Below are 16,224 nucleotides of genomic sequence, written 5' to 3' on the forward strand. Positions count from 1 at the left end.
AGAAGTAATTCCCTATTTTTTTTTGAAGGAATGAGGAGAATCTTAGAAAGTTTGTAGAGCTGAATCTCATTTAGGTGTGATTAGAACATTCGCTGATCTAATGTTTGAGGGGCTCCTGCAAAATCGAAGGAGTCAAACTATTTTCCAAAGCACTAAAAGGCAAGGTTGCGAACTAACCAAGCAGAGAAGCAACCTAGAACTAGGGAGAAATTTCCCAATGGTGAGAGCAATCAACCAAAGGAATTCCTTTGCCTTCAGAAATTGTGGGTGCTCCATCATTGGAGACTTTCAAAAACAGACTGGACAACTGTTTGCCTGAAGTAGTATAGAGAAGGGGGCTGGACTGGAAGACATCTAAGTGCCATTCCAACTCTCTTATTCTGTTTTCTATTCCATTTCTTAGAAAGATTATTTGAAACCCACCACTACAATTATGGTGCATTTCTAAGCTAGTATAAAATATAGTGGAAAAATAGTGATTATTCACACCTGATATGTTTCGAGGGTGATGTTAATAATCACTAAAAGATACCATGCAGCTTTTCCTCTTTTCCCCTATTAAGAAAAAAAAGTGTTTGAGAAAACAGGAGGACCAGTAATGTAAGTAGCTATCATTTGCTTGACTTTCTTGACAAAAACTGTATGAATAAGGCAGTTATTAACAAAAATAAAACTGTGAAACTTTAATAAAAGTTCCTGGTGATCCAAATGATGCTGTTGCTGTCCTCTTGCAGTCTGGAGGATGTGGAGATCAGGATGGGAGACAATAGGCTTCGGCTGAATCCTGGCAAGACTGACTAGCTTTGGATGGACGGAGCTTTGAGATCCAGGACTTTAACACTAGTTCTGGATGGGGTTGCCTCAGACAGATTCAGTCTACAACTTGGGTTTTCTCCTGGATTCGTGACTCCTGCTCAAAGAGCAAGTGGCAACTGCGGCTAGAAAACCCTTTGCACAACTTCATGTTGATCATCAGTTGACCTTTCCTAGATTGAGAGCTCCTGTACTCAGTCACTTAAACTCTGGTCATCTCACATTTGGACTACTGCATCCAATTTTGGTTGCCACAATGTAAAAAATATGTTGAGACTCTAGAAAGAGTGCAGAAAAGAGCAAGTAAGATGATTAGGGGACTGGAGACTAAAACGTATGAGGAACAGTTGCAGGAACTTGGAATGTCTAGTTTAATGAAAAGAAGGACCAGGGGAGACATGATAGCAGTGTTCCAATATCTCAGGGGTTGTCACAAAGAAGAGGGAGTCAAGCTATTCTCCAAAGCAGGGTAGAAGAAGAAGCAATGGGCGGAAACTAATCAGGAGAAAACTAACCTAGAACTAAGAAGAAATTTCCTGACAGTTGGAACAATTAATCAATGGAACAACTTGTCTCCCGAAGTTGTGAATGTCCCAACACTGGAAGTTTTAAAGAAGAGATTGGATAACCATTTGTCTGGGGGTTATATAGGGTTTCCTGCCCAGGCAGGGAGTTGGACTAGAAGACCTCCTTTCTTACAATTCTGTTATACTGTTATTCTACATGGGGGCTACCTTTGAAGGTCACTCAAAAATTACAACTGGTGCAGGGAAGGCAATTATTAGGTCCCCTCAAATGGCCCATGCTACACCTCTGTTTTGAGAATTGCACTGGCTGCTTCCTGGTGCAATTCAAGACTTTGGTTATTACTTGTAAAGCCCTGCATGCCATGCGTTCAGGTTACTTGGGGAAACCATCTCACCCCAACTGGACTGCCCTACCCTGCCTGTGCCAGCAGAGGGAGGCCTCATTAGGCAATTTCAGCTGGCAGGGTCCAGGAGAAGAGCATTCTCTGCCACGGAACATCTTTTTTGGAACATCTTATCCCTTAGGTGAGATTGGCTCTCATCCTTCTGGTCTTCTGAAAGGGCCTGAAGACCTGGTTCTGCCAGATGGCATTGGACCAACAGGACAGCATCACATTGGAGGTGGTTGAATTAGGAGAAAATCCCACCTACTTCCCACCACAAATGCTGGTCCCTTCTTCTCCATCTCTTAACTGCAACTTCACTTGTATTGTAATAGCAATAGCACTTAGACTTATAAACCACTTCATAGTGCTTTACAGCCTTCTCTAAGTGGTTTACAGAGTCAGCATGTTGCCTCCAACAATCTGTGTCCTCATTTTACTAACATTGGATGGATGGAAGGCTGAGTCAACCTTGAGCCAGTGAGAATCGAACTGTTGAAATTCTGGCAGCTAGCAAAAATAGCTTGCTGGATTGCATATTTGTCTTTTATGGTTTCATTGCTTTTAATGCTGTAAGCTACCCAGAATCATTTCAAAGTTTAGATGGGTGGAAAATAAATGTAATAATAAAAATATTAAATAATAAACAAATAAAGTCTCAGGATGTTTAAAGAGAAATAGGGAGCCGGTGTCATAAACAGAAGAATGGACAAGTTCAGACTTTCTGTTGTCTCATTCACATCAGAGGGTAATTCTGGAATTGGCTTTTCCATTTATTTCACTGTGTATGCTTTGGTTCGAGAGATGCAGTGTGGCTCAGTGGCTAAGATGCTGAACTTGTTGATCAGAAAGGTTGGCAATTCAGCAATTCAGTTCAAATCCCTAGTGCCATGTAATGGAGTGAGCCCCCACTACTTGTCCCAGCTTCTACCAACCTAGCAGTTCGAAAGCATGTAAAAATGCAAGTAGAAAAAAAAGGACCACCTTTTGATGGGAGAGTAACAGCGTTCTGTGTGCCTTTGGTGTTTAGTCATGCCGGCCACATGACCACAGAGACTTCTTCGGACAGTGTTGGCTCTTCAGAGTAGAAACGGAGATGAGCACTGCCCCCTAGAGTCGGGAATGACTAGCACATGTGCGAGGAGAACCTTTACCTTTACCTATGCTTTGGTTCATCTCTAATTATGAGAATCATGCGACTCCAACATGATCAGAGTGGACAGACCAGTTATAAAATCAGAATGGCAATAGAGCTAATTAAACATTTTCAAGTGAAAAAGAGATTAAAAAGGGGAAAGATTGAAATAATGGGAAATACATATATTATTCAGGAACACTAGAACAGTCTGTCTGATTCTGAGAGCTAAAAAAACAAGAGGAAGAATTTGTATTTGTATTTGTATTTATTAATATTTGTAGGCCGCCCTTTTCCCTGAGGGGACTCAGGGCGGCTCACATAAAATCAAGGGAGGGGGAAGACAAACATTAACAGAGAAACATATAATAAAATATTCAACAACATACATTCTTCATTCGGGAGGGGCGGCTAACCTTGTCCCCAGGCCTGACGGGCTAGCCAGTTCTTAAGGGCTATGCGGAAGGCCTGGACGGTGGAGAGGGTACGAATCTCCACGGGAGAATGAAAATCAGAAGTTAGGACAGTATGAATGATGAGGTGAAGAATGCTTCAATAAAGATCATAGGCAGAAAAATAGAGAAGCAAAAATAGAATCATTATTAACAACTAAAGAAATTTAGAATGAATAGATCCCTCAGAGGAAATGCTGAAACCTACATGATATAATTTTGATGCGGAAAAGAAAGGCACTCTAGAATGCACTATAGGGAGTAATTGGGCACTGACAGATACATAAATGTGATGACTTAGCATTCCTTTCTTGTTCTAATTTCCATGGTTCGTTACACTTACTTCCTGCTGTGAACAAGGGAGAAAAATGTTTCCAAGAGCCTGCTTCTTCCTTGTTCAATGTATTATTGGCCAAAAATAAATAAACAAATGCTAGTCTGGACCAATATACAGGTTCCATATTTGCAGCCCCCTAGATGTCAAGTGATCTGAACAATTTGGGTTCAGTACACTTATGGGGCAATGTTAGGAAGAACTTCCTTTATTAAGATCTTTCTGTAAGTTCAGACAAGCCAATTATATTATCCTGCAAAGATAGACCACAAGAAATGCTCTTTAAAACAATTCCAGGTACACTTTATTTTTGTTTTTAATTGAGCTGTCTTCTTACAGGTAAGGACTCCTTATATTTACTACAATATGGACACTGTATAAGATAACTATCCTCAAAAGGCTTCCTTAGAGTGCTCTATGGGTCTAGTGTAGATTAACATTTCTATCTATCTTGAATTTTACTTAAAAATTCACATATATGCTAGTTGTTCCTGACTCTAGGGGGCGGTGCTCATCTCTGTTTCAAAGCCGAAGAGCCAGCACTGTCCAAAGATGTCTCATGGTCATGTGACTGGCATGATTAAATGCCGAAGGCTCACGGAACGCTGTTACCTTCCCACCTATGTGGTCCCTACTTGCATTTTTATGTGCTTTTGAACTGCTAGGTTGGCAGAAGCTGGGACAAATAACGGGAGCTCACTCCATTATGCAGTACTGGGGGTTCAAACCGCGGACTGCCAACCTTTCTGATCGACAAGCTCAATGTCTTAGCCACTGAGCCACCATTGTTATAGGTAAACTCATCTAAATTTTGTTTATAGGTTTTATCCTATTACTCTTATTTTCTGTTTTATTCCACCTACTTGGAGAGATATAAAGATAAGACAATAATTTAGCCATGCAACATGTGGACACTTGTATTTTTATACAAGATGATCTGAAGCTATAGCTATATTTCCAAGCATAGACAAATATAGGTAGTCCTTGATTTATGATCACAATTGAGCTCAAAATACATGTTGCTAAGCGAGACAGTTGTTAAGTGAGTTTTGTTCCATTTTACAATCTTGTTTGCCGTATTGGTTGTGAATCACTGCAGTTGTTAAGATAGCAACATGGTTAAGTGAATCTGGATTCCCCATTCATTTTGCCTGTCAGAAGATTTCAAACGGTGATCACATGACTGTGGGGACCCTGAAAACTTCATAAATATGAGTCAGTGGTCAAGCATCTGAATTTTGATCATGTGACTAGGGGGATGCTGCAACGGTGATAAGTGTGAAAAATAGCCATAATTCATTTTTTTCAGTGCTGTTGTAACTTTGAGCGTCCACTAAATGAACTGTTGTAGGTTGAGGAATACCTGCAAAGATTTGTGGCTGTAACCCGTGGAAAGAACTCCCAGACCTTGTTCAATCTTCAAGAGTTTTGCACAAAGATGTTTGATTTTACTGATTTCAAAGATGGTTCAAAGAATTATCAAATTGGTAGGGCTTATTTTTGCCATAAGCCCCACACTGTCTGCTCAGTATAAGAATACAAGATTAAAGGACCATTGAAAGTTGGCCACCCTGCCTTCTCTCACACCAACTAGTGAAAGAAGTCTACCTGTGTAATTGATTTTATTTGAAAGGCATCTTGGTTGGATCCTTAAACCGACAAACTATTGCATCTTTCTGCAAACATATTTTACCAGCTTCCCACTAAGGGCCAGAAGTAGATTGCCCATTAATATTCCTTATTCCTTTTAGGTGTCATGCATTCTAAATCTTAAAACCACTAGAAGGATCCATGGAGACAGATTGTCAACTCTTACTTTTCTCCAGCTACCCCACTTAGTGATGATTAAGATCCATTTCAAGCAATATGGACTCTAATTTTCCAACTTTTATCACAGCATGAAATTGCTGTTTAGAGCCCCTTTCGTCCACTTCATCTTTATTTCATATAAGATAATAGAAAAGGCATCCCTGCTTGCTTTTAAGATCAAAGTGATTGTCAGGTTCATAAAAAGAGAGAAAGTAAAAGCCTGCAAGAGAAAAATGAACTCTGACGCAGAGAAAAGAAATCAGGGTATATCACTCTTCTGTAGGCATCCTTGCTTTCTCCTCTGAAGATGACTACATTTTTTAGATTGTGCATTTGGAAAGAAAAGAAGACAGAAAACATTTCTATGCATTATTAACTGTCCAGATGCATCACCCTTAAATAGGAAAAACAGTGTTTAAATACCTGCCATCTTTTATCCAAGTTAAGCATGGAAGTGGTTTTACTCTTATTATTTGTAAATAATGATTGGCCACATAGCGAATGACTGAAGTTCTTTATTCTGTCCAGTAATTGCCAATTAAAAGGAAAGGTGGTATTACAAATTCCAGCATTCTGTTTTTAAAATTTATTTTTTTCTTCTAATAATTGAGTTATAAACTGACAGGAAATATGCATAAATTGGGCTCATAACTAGCAAAGATTAGAGATTGGTCTGATTTGGTGAAACCAGCACATTCCATCGTGCTCCCTTTTTTCCTTTCATTTCTTTTCTGTCTCTCACACTTTATCAAGTCCTACCTGCCTATTTCCCACTACAATCCACATGAGAATTTCTGGAATGGTGAATGGATGGATGGATGTGTGCAGAGATGCACTTTCAATGCACTTCTGGTTCAGGCTGTCCTTCGGAGATATACTTATGGATCTCCTATCTTGAGATATAAGGATATACTCGAACGGTTCCAAAGAGTGCAAATATTATTGTAACTATCCTATTCCAGATCAAGCTTGGCAAATGGAGGAATCAACCACAGACTTGTTTAGCTATGGGTTTTATACAATTTCATGGTTTTTTTTAAATAAACCACCTAGAATCACAAAAAGGGTACTTGCAATTAAGGAGGCACAACAATGTATAACCAGCAAGTCAATCAAAAGCCAAACTCAAATTAGTCACAGGCCTTCTCAAAGTCTCAAAGTTAGATCCAGGCACAAAGAATCATGAGATTAGAGAATTCAGTCAGCCAAGGTTCAATGCAGAAGAATAGCTGTTTATTCTAACAAGTTCAAGAGAATTTTCTAGTATGAGTTGCCATCAAGTGGACTTTCACACTGAAGCCTACAGCTTTGTTGCATGAACCACTGAGTAACAGTACTGCTTTTCCTATAAACCAGGTGAATTTACAGGTGAAATTTGATCAAAAAAGCCAGATAGGGGACTTCCCTTCTAATGGGGATTTTTTCCTGCCTTTTTTCTGGGCTGATATATTATAGCAGCAGAACGTTGACCTGTCATTTCCCCTAGAAGAGCCTTCTTCAGCAAGGACCTCAGTATTTGTCTAGATGTATCATGGAAGATCTCTGTTCTGTTATTTCCTGTCCTGGAATGGTCATTTAGAACTGGCTTTTCCTAAGCCAAGATGTGGCTCAAGGTAACTCAGCTAATTTTCACTGCATTCTTCAGCTGAAGTCTCAAGTACCCAAGGAATACCATGTTGAGGTGTAGGCCGTTGGTTTACTATGGTTCACTTCTGTCTATTGATCTAGTTGGAGCTGCTAGCAGTTAACATATTGTATAGCCTAAAACTACAGCATAATGCCATTTTGTTCCAGATAATTTAGCAAGCTCTTCTGAATATGCATTGGATACCTCCTGCTTTCTCTGAAAAATTGTCTGTCAAACTCTAAACATATGCATATGAGGTTACCGTCTACATTTAATACACTAATTCAAGCCTTTATACTCTAGTTGGAGCTGAAATCAAACTTTATGTAGGAAAGGGAGAAAAAAAACAGTTGGAATCATACCATGCTCCTACATTTCATCTCTGCAATTCTGGGGCATAATGAAAAATGCCTTTCTTAAACTGTTGAAAAGCTATAATAAAAGATAGGAAATTAGACTCATAGTTCTATCAAGGATATCTTCAGGATACAGTTAAGCAAAAATCAAGATGGCAATCACAATGGTGGGATCAAATTTTTTAATGTTTGCTGCACATAAAAACAGGTGAAGCTTCTATCTCCATCGATGTCTATTCTTTTTAATGCTTTGCAGATATCCCAAAGTGCTGTGCTGTAGCATAATCCCAATGATAGTCTTTGTTAGCTAATACGTTAAAGAATATATTTCGGTCTGCAGCTAGAATAGATGTTAAGATAATATCCCTACTGATGTAGTATTCAATAAAACACATATAAGGAAAGATCAATTATTCTTACTAGCAACTTTCTGTAATCAAACATAATTGGTGTGAGGCAATGTTTCCCTAGAAGAATGTGTAAATGAAATAAAATGAAATAATTATAGGAATAATAGTTTGGTGAAGAGTTAGATAAAACAATGTCTATGGATGTGTGAATGTGAATACAGGTAGTGTTGTGGCCTGCCAGTGGCGAGCAGAGCTGGCAGCAGATTCAGACAGTGAGGAAGTTGGAGAGGAACATGGTGTCAAGCCTGCAGTTATATCCCTTTTAGGATCTTTGGCCTGCCACACTCTCTCTTATTTCATTATGCTGTTTCATTAGTGTAGTAGTTGGGAGGCAGGAATAGAAAGGAGTAAAATTGTGGAATGTGTTGTTGTCATTCTTTTCTAGAAGCCCAAGGTCATCTTTTGTCTCTGCACCTCTGCACTTGACCGGAATCAGCTGGGTGGGGATGCCAGTGTGGAAGAAGAAGATTGGACAATGTGATGGATTTGTGGGTTTGGGGACAAGATCATGAACTTTCAACTGGGTGAGAATCCGATGTAACTTCCAGAATTGGGATTCCACAGTACAATGCCAACATGTCTGTCTTATTAAATTGGAACTTTAAGGATAGCTCTGTCTTGGACTCTGATTTAATTCTGCATGATATTTGGAACATTGACACATGGGCCAGTCCTGGAGGCTGGGGAAGACTGATGAGTGTCGGAGGCAGAGATGGGGCCAGGGCCTTCAAAGTCAGACAGTAGTGGGGCAGAAGAACAGCTGGAGCCTGATCCCAGTGTGCACATGTGCAGAGTTGCCAGATAAAGGGGACAGCTAAGGAACAAGGTTCAACTTGGGAGTAAGGCCACAAGTGTACGGTGAAGGGCCCCTCCCATAGGGAATAAAAGAGGAGTGAAAGGGAGGGGGTGTTTGCAGGAGACAATTAGTTCATTCCTGCATTCTTGCCAAAGATATCGGCCTCACCATTCTCCAAGCCCGATAAAGGTCAGTAATTGTGAACTATCTTGAAAGACTGGGAGAGGAAAGTCTATACTTTAGACGAGGGGGCAGACCTGGCATGTATTACTGAAACCTGGCTGGGCCCGGAGGGAGGAGTCCCCCTCGTAGAGATGTGCCCAGAAGGATTTCAGGTGCTGCATCAGCCGAGAGCTCAGAGAAGGGGTGGGGGTGTGGCTATTGTTATCCGGGAGTCTTTAGCACCTCGTAGGATCCCTGCTCCGGAGCTTGTCGGGTGTGAGTCCCTGCTGGTGAAGTTGGACCTCAAGGGTCAAGTGGGTCTGCTGCTAATGTACCTGCCTCCCAACAGCGTTGCAGCAGCCCTCCCCTTGCTCCTCGAGTCAGTAGCCGAGCTGGCAATTGAGTTCCCCAGGCTTATGGTCCTGGGGGATTTCAATTTGCCTTCGCTCGGTGAACACTCTGATGGGGCTCAGGAGTTCATGGCTTCCATGACAGCCATGGGTTTGACCCAAGTAATTCGGGGCCCAACCCACTCTGCGGGTCACATGCTCGACCTCGTATTTCTCTCGGAGCAGTGGACTTGTGATCTTGGTCTGAGGGGTAACGAAATCATACCCTTGTCGTGGTCAGACCACTGCCTACTGAGGCTTGACTTCCGGAGACCAAACCCCCACTGTAGGGAGGAGGAACCGACCAGGTGGTTCCGCCCCAGGCGACTGATGGACCCTGTGAGGTTCCAGACGGAACTTGGGGTTATTCCTGATACTCTCACCCACAGTCCGGTGGAGACTCTGGTTATTACCGCCTCTCTTCGGGAGGGGCACTTCCCCGCCGCACTTAAAGCGGCGGTGGTGAGACCCCTCCTGAAGAAACCATCTCTGGATCCAGCCGTCCTTAACAACTACCGTCCAGTCTCCAACCTTCCCTTTGTTGGGAAGGTTGTTGAGAAGGTGGTGGCCTCCCAGCTTCAGCGGTCCTTGGAGGAAACCAGCTATCTAGACCCATTCCAGTCCGGCTTCAGACCTGGTTACAGCACAGAAACCGCTTTGGTCGCATTGACCGATGATCTCTGGAGAGCCAGGGATGGAGGCCACGCCTCCATCTTAGTTCTCCTTGACCTCTCGGTGGCTTTTGATACCATCGACCATGGTATCCTTCTGCGACGACTGCGGGAGGTGGGAGTGGGTGGCACTGTTTTGCAGTGGTTCTCCTCCTACCTCTCGGACATGTCGTAGTCGGTGTTGGTCGGGGGGCAGAGATCGACCCCTAGGCCCCTAACATACGGGGTGCCGCAGGGGTCGGTCCTGTCCCCCCTACTATTTAACATCTACATGAAACCGCTGGGCGAGATCTTTCGGAGGCATGGGATAAAATATCACCAATATGCGGACGATACACAGTTGTATCTGTCCGCCCCATGCCAACTCAATGAAGCGGTAGACGTGATGAACTGAGGTCTGGAAGCCGTTAGAGACTGGATGAGGGCTAACAAGCTTGTACTCAACCCGGAAAAGACCGAGTGGCTGTTGTGTTTTCCTCCCAATAATTTGGCCAGTGTTCCATCACTCAGGCTGGGGGGTCAAATTTTACACCCCTCAGACAGGGTTCGCAACTTGGGAGTCCTTCTGGATCCACAGCTGACTTTTGATTACCACCTGTCAGCTGTGACCAGGGGGGCATTTGCCCAGGTTCACCTGGTGCGCCAGTTGCGACCCTACCTGAACCGGGAGGCTCTCACAACAGTCACTCGGGCCCTTGTGACCTCTAGGCTGGAATACTGCAATGTGCTCTACATGGGGCTGCCCTTGAAGAGCATCCGGCGACTTCAGCTAGTCCAGAATGCGGCCGCGCGAGTGATTGTGGGTGCACCTCGGTTCGCCCACATAACACCTATCCTCCGCGAGCTGCGCTGGCTACCTGTTGATCTCCGGGTGCGCTTCAAGGTGCTACTTACCACCTATAAAGCCCTTCATGGTAGTGGATCTAGGTACTTGAGAGACCGCCTCCTGCCAATTACCTCCTCACGACCCATTAGATCGCATAGATTGGGCCTCCTCCGAGTTCCATCTGCCAGTCAGTGTCGACTGGCAACTACGCGGAGGAGAGCCTTTTCAGTTGCAGCTCCGACCCTTTGGAACGATCTCCCCGTGGAGATTCGTACCCTCACCACCCTCCAGACCTTCCGCACAGCCCTCAAGACCTGGCTATCCCGTCAGGCCTGAGGTTAAAGGTTATACTCCATCCCCGCCCGAATGTTGAATGAATGTTGCTTTACTTTTTTAATTATGTATTGTCCTATATGTCTTTGTATGTTTCCCCTTCCTATATAAGTTGTAAGCCGCCCTGAGTCCCCTCAGGGAAAAGGGCGGCCTATAAATAAACTTAACTATAACTACAACTACAACTATACTGGAGAGGAATTCACTGTAAATTAAATAAAAGGGGTTTATCAGGACTCAGCTTCGTTCTGCTGGGGAAGCCTAGGTCAGAACATGTAGTCCTTGACTTACGACCATGATTGAGGTCAAAATTTCTGTTGCTAAGCAAAAAGTGAATCTGCTTCATTTTATGACCTTTCCTGCCACAATTGTTAAGTGAATCACTGCGGTTGTTAAAATGGTAACAAGATTATTAAATAAACCTGGTTTCCTCATTAACTTTGATCATTAGAAAGTTGCAAAAGGTGATTACATGGCCCCGGGATACTGCAACCATCATAAATATGAGACAGTTACCAGTTACCAAGGAGAGTTACCACAGGGTTGCTGCAATGGTTGTAAGAGTGAAAAACAATTATAAGTCACCTTTTTCAGGTTCGTTGTAACTTCAAATGGCCACTAAATGAACTGTAAGCCAAGAACCACCTGTACACATAGACACCTAAGAACTTAAGGATTTGGAAAGAAGGTGGTGTAGATTTGTTCTCTATTGCCCCAGAGTGTAGGACTGGAATTAATTGGGTTGAAATTACAAAGATCATGATTTAGAGCAAGTGGGGTGGAGATTCTATAGGTTCTATAGTTTGGGCGAACTGGTAGCTCTGAAGATCAGCTGGGAGCAAACAGGTTCGCTCCCACTAGCAAGTGGGCCTGCCTGCCCGCCCTTGCACTTTACATACCGTATTTTTCAGAGTATAAGACGCACCAAGATTTTGAAGAGGTAAATTAAAAAAAAAGTTTTCTGTGAAAAACAGGGCATGCACAGAACCCGAGAGGCCTGCAAAGTGCTCTTGGGGGCTGGGTGGGGGCAAAAATAAGCAAAAAACTGCCCATTTCCGACAAAAATGGGCCAGGGTTTTTTTGCAAAAAACAGGGCATGCATAGAGTTTGGGAGGCTTGCAGAGTGTTCCTGGGGGTGGGGTGAGGGAAAAACTGGCCCATTTTTCACTCATTTTTGTCCTCCCCATCCCCCGGAGCACTTTACAGGCCTCCCAAACCCTCTTATTATTATTTATTATTTATTAGTCTTGTATGCCGTCCACTCTTGGAAGACTCAGGGTGGCTTACAATAAAAAGGGAGGGGGAATATAAAAAATAAAACAACAATTTAAAATTGCAACAACATTCATAACTTAGGATGGGGCTGGATAATTCAACAGCCCCAGGCCTGCCGGAACAGCCAGGTCTTGGTTGCTTTATGGAAGGCCAGAAGGGTAGTAAGGGTCCGGATCTCAATGGGGAGATTGTTCCAGAGGGCCGGAGTAGCTACAGAGAAGGCCCTCCCCCGGGGAGTCGCCAGCCAACATTGACCGGCAGATGGAATCCAGAGGAGGCCTAGTCTGTGTGATCTAATAGGTCTCTGGGAGGTAATTGGCAGGAGGAGGTCTCTCAGGTAGCCAGGTCCGATGCCATGTAGTAACGACTAGTAACCTTGAAAGTAACGACTAGCATCTTGAAACGTGTCCTGAGACCAATGGGAAACCAGTGCAGCTCGCGGAGGATAGGTATAACGTGGGTGTACCTATGTGCACCCACAATCGCTCGCGCGGCTGCATTCTGGACTAATTGGAGTCTTCGAACACTCTTCTAGGGCAGCCCCATGTAGAGCGCATTATAGTAATCCAGTCTTGAGGTGACGAGGGCATGAGTGACTATCTGAAGGGCCTCCTGGTCCAGATAGGGTCGCAATTGGTGCACCAGGCGAACCTGGGCAAAGGCCCCCTGGTCACAGCCGACAAGTGATGTTCTAATGTCAGCTGCAGATCCAGGAGGACTCCCAAATTGCGAGCCCTCTCTGAGGGGTGTATAATTTCACCCCCAGGCTAAGAGATGGAATAGCTGGACCATCCTTGGGAGGGAGCATCAATAGCCACTCAGTCTTGTCGGGATTGAGTGCAAGCTTGTTCGTTCCCATCCAGACCCTGACAGCTTCCAGGCACTGGCACATCACTTCTACCACTTCACTGAGTTGGCACGGGGCGGACAGATACAATTGTGTATCGTCCGCATATTGATGGTATTTAATCCCATGCCGGCGTAAGATCTCACTCAGCAGCTTCATGTAGATGTTAAATAGGAGGGGGGATAGGACTGAAGCCTGCGGCACCCCATAATTGAGGGGCCTAGGGGTCGACCTCTGCCCTCCGACCAACACCGACTGCGACCTGTCCGAGAGGTAGGAGGAGAACCACCGAAGAATGGTGCCTCCCACTCCCACCTCCCGCAACCGTCACAGAAGGATACCATGGTTGATGGTATCGAAAGCCGCTGAGAGGTTAGGAGCACTAGGATAGAGGAGTGACCCGTATCCCTGGCTCGCCAGAGATCATCGATCAGCGTGACCAAAGCAGTTTCTGTGCTGTAACCAGGCCTGAAACCAGACTGAAAGGAATCCAGATAATCGATTTCATCCAAGGACTGCCGGAGTTGAAAGGCCACCACTTTCTCAACAACCTTCCCTTCCCTCTGCATCAGTAGTAAGATTCAGCCAGTTCGCACCACTTCAGGAGAACCGGTTGTTAACTTTCTAAGCAGTCTGTTGAACTGGTTGTTGGAAGAAATCATTAGGGCAGGGAACCGGTTGTTAAATTATTTGAATCCCACCACAGCTCTGCATGTCCATTTTTGCAAAGGAGGTGAGGTTTCAGGAGGCCACAAATTCTGTATTCAGTGTATAAGATGCATCCAGATTTTCATCCTCTTTTTTAGGGGGGAAAAAGGTCCGTTTTATACTCTGAAAAATACGGTACCTTTATCTTCTGAGCTGAGTTGTGTGGCAGAGTGGATTGCTGCACCTCAGCTGTTTTGCTTCCCAAGCAGTAATCGGGAAGGCAATTAACCTCTAAACTGTGCACGGGCTCAGTAACCCGGTTGTTAAACCGGTAGGATCCCGCCCCTGATTTAGGGCAGGTGTCATGGAGAAACTTCCTATTTTATGAACTTTCAGTTAAACACTTCCATGTTGCAACTTTACAAATAATCCTGATTCTTTGCATCTGACACCCTGACTAATTTATGCACCGAGGAAAATTTCTTTGGGTTATTTTTTTTTAAAAAAGAACAAAACATATTAGCATGCAGGAAAGTCTTCTTTCAATCAGTAGAACAGCTTCTATATACAGCTTTTGCAGGATCTGTATGGCTGTTTTGAAAACTCCCCAGTTTCCACGTGTGTATGTACAGCTCCTTTGCTTTACTAGCAAGCAGTTCCACAGGTGGGATTATATGCACATGAACAGGCAAACTGGAACAGCTTTTGAAGCAGATGCGCACAAGTTCTGCACAAGATGTGGCTGCTTTAGTGACTGGAAAAGGAAGACATTTGCATCCCATCATTCCTCTGAAATGGGACTTTATCTTCACCATAACATTGTAAAAAGGATGAAGTGCTTATATGCTTTATTTATATGCTTATTTAAAGCACATTATCTCACTTTCCTGCTTGCATTACGTGAAGCTCAAAGCAGCTTGGGAGAGTTCAAACTTCCTACCTTACTGGGGATTCAGGTAGGTGAACTTAATATTGTAGCTACATTTCAGAATCGCACACACTTTTAATTACTAAGTGCAGGTAGACTGGGGCACATACAGATATTATCTATATTTAAGTAACTAGGGGAATCAATGGACAGGCTTTTCTTAGAATAAATAAAACTATAGGCTAAGCAAAAAGCAAGAAAATTGGACGCTTACCTCTAGTCATTACAATTCCTGCAAGGGATCTGTGGCATGCATGGAGGGCAGCAAAGTTATCCGTCACTTCCTGAAATTTCTCTGTAATTATTTGGTACACGGAATCAGCAAATTCCTGGAAAGACATAACCAGAAACTGTTCTATTAACTTGGCGTGACCAAAGCAGCGGATTGCATCTTCAAGTTTTCTATTTTACTCATAACAGCTTGTGCCACTAACTGCAAAGAATCGCCAACTCTGCTGTTCATCTCTTTGCATTCACATGGCCTGCAAATAGGAAATACCTTCCAACTGAGGATTGGCCTGAAATAGAAGACACAGTCTTTGGAACATGGCTGCTAAGCCGCATTGCATGGCTACCAGTCTTTCCTTGATCCTACTAATGCTTTTCAGGCTGTGATTGCCTATCAAATCATTGTCAGCCGATTCAGTTTCTTTCACTTGCATTCTGACCATGATTTGTTGTCATTCAGTGCTGGTTTGAGTTTGTTTTCACTCCTTTAGATAGTAATAGCACCAGTGGTGGGTTTCGGCTCCCGTTGCAACCAGTACACTGCAACAGGAGCCGGGCATGCATGCACATGAGCATCCATTGCTTGCGATGCTCCAGCTGCTTGGCAGAGCATCACACAGGCACCGTATGCTGCGTGTGCATGTGCAAATGGCCCGTTTCCTTCAAATACAGGTAAGAAACGAGGACAGGCAGGCAGGCCCTCCAAAGCACCATTCCGGTACGGTGGTTGCTGCTTCTGGCAGGCGCCGGTATGTGCGTACCGGAGCATACTGCCTGCAACCCACCACTGAATAGCACTTATATACCACTTTACAATGCTTTACAGCCCACTCTAAACAGTTTACAGAATCAGCCTATTGTCCTCAACAATCAACACTTCGGAAGGATGGAAGGTTGAGTCAACCTTGAGCCCAATGTTATACACATTGTATGTTACTACTATGCTACTAAATAGCATATAAGCTATTTCCTCAGTACAGAATACAGCTAGCTAAAGAATCATTGACTGAGATGGGTGGCCCTAGAAATTGAGCAAACAAATAAACAATAAATAAATTTATTATTTATAAATAATAAATACATAATATTTATCTAGCCGTGGTTAATGCCTCTTTTTTTATCAGAAAGTGCAAATTCAATCCTGCAAAGACCTGTCATTTATTTCATAGACCAAGAAAAATACAGCAAGAAAGGCTGAACGTTAATGAAGGCTAAGTACAGATAGTCTTTGACTTATGACCACAATTGAGCCCAATGTTTCTATTGCTAAGTGAG

At 43.5% G+C, this 16,224-nt stretch overlaps 1 protein-coding gene across 1 annotated transcript in view; it reads right to left on the reverse strand.

Annotated features, from left to right (window-relative positions):
• The window catches only part of ADARB2 (adenosine deaminase RNA specific B2 (inactive)), a 149,546-nt gene that overhangs the window by 60,388 nt on the left and 72,934 nt on the right, over positions 1-16,224 (reverse strand). The window contains exon 4 of the mRNA XM_032234979.1: positions 14,936-15,050. Coding sequence (XP_032090870.1) covers positions 14,936-15,050 — 115 coding nt within the window. The remainder of the gene's footprint in view (positions 1-14,935; positions 15,051-16,224) is intronic.

Source organism: Thamnophis elegans, chromosome Z, assembly GCF_009769535.1.
Source record: "Thamnophis elegans isolate rThaEle1 chromosome Z, rThaEle1.pri, whole genome shotgun sequence".
NCBI classification, from domain to species: domain Eukaryota; kingdom Metazoa; phylum Chordata; class Lepidosauria; order Squamata; family Colubridae; genus Thamnophis; species Thamnophis elegans.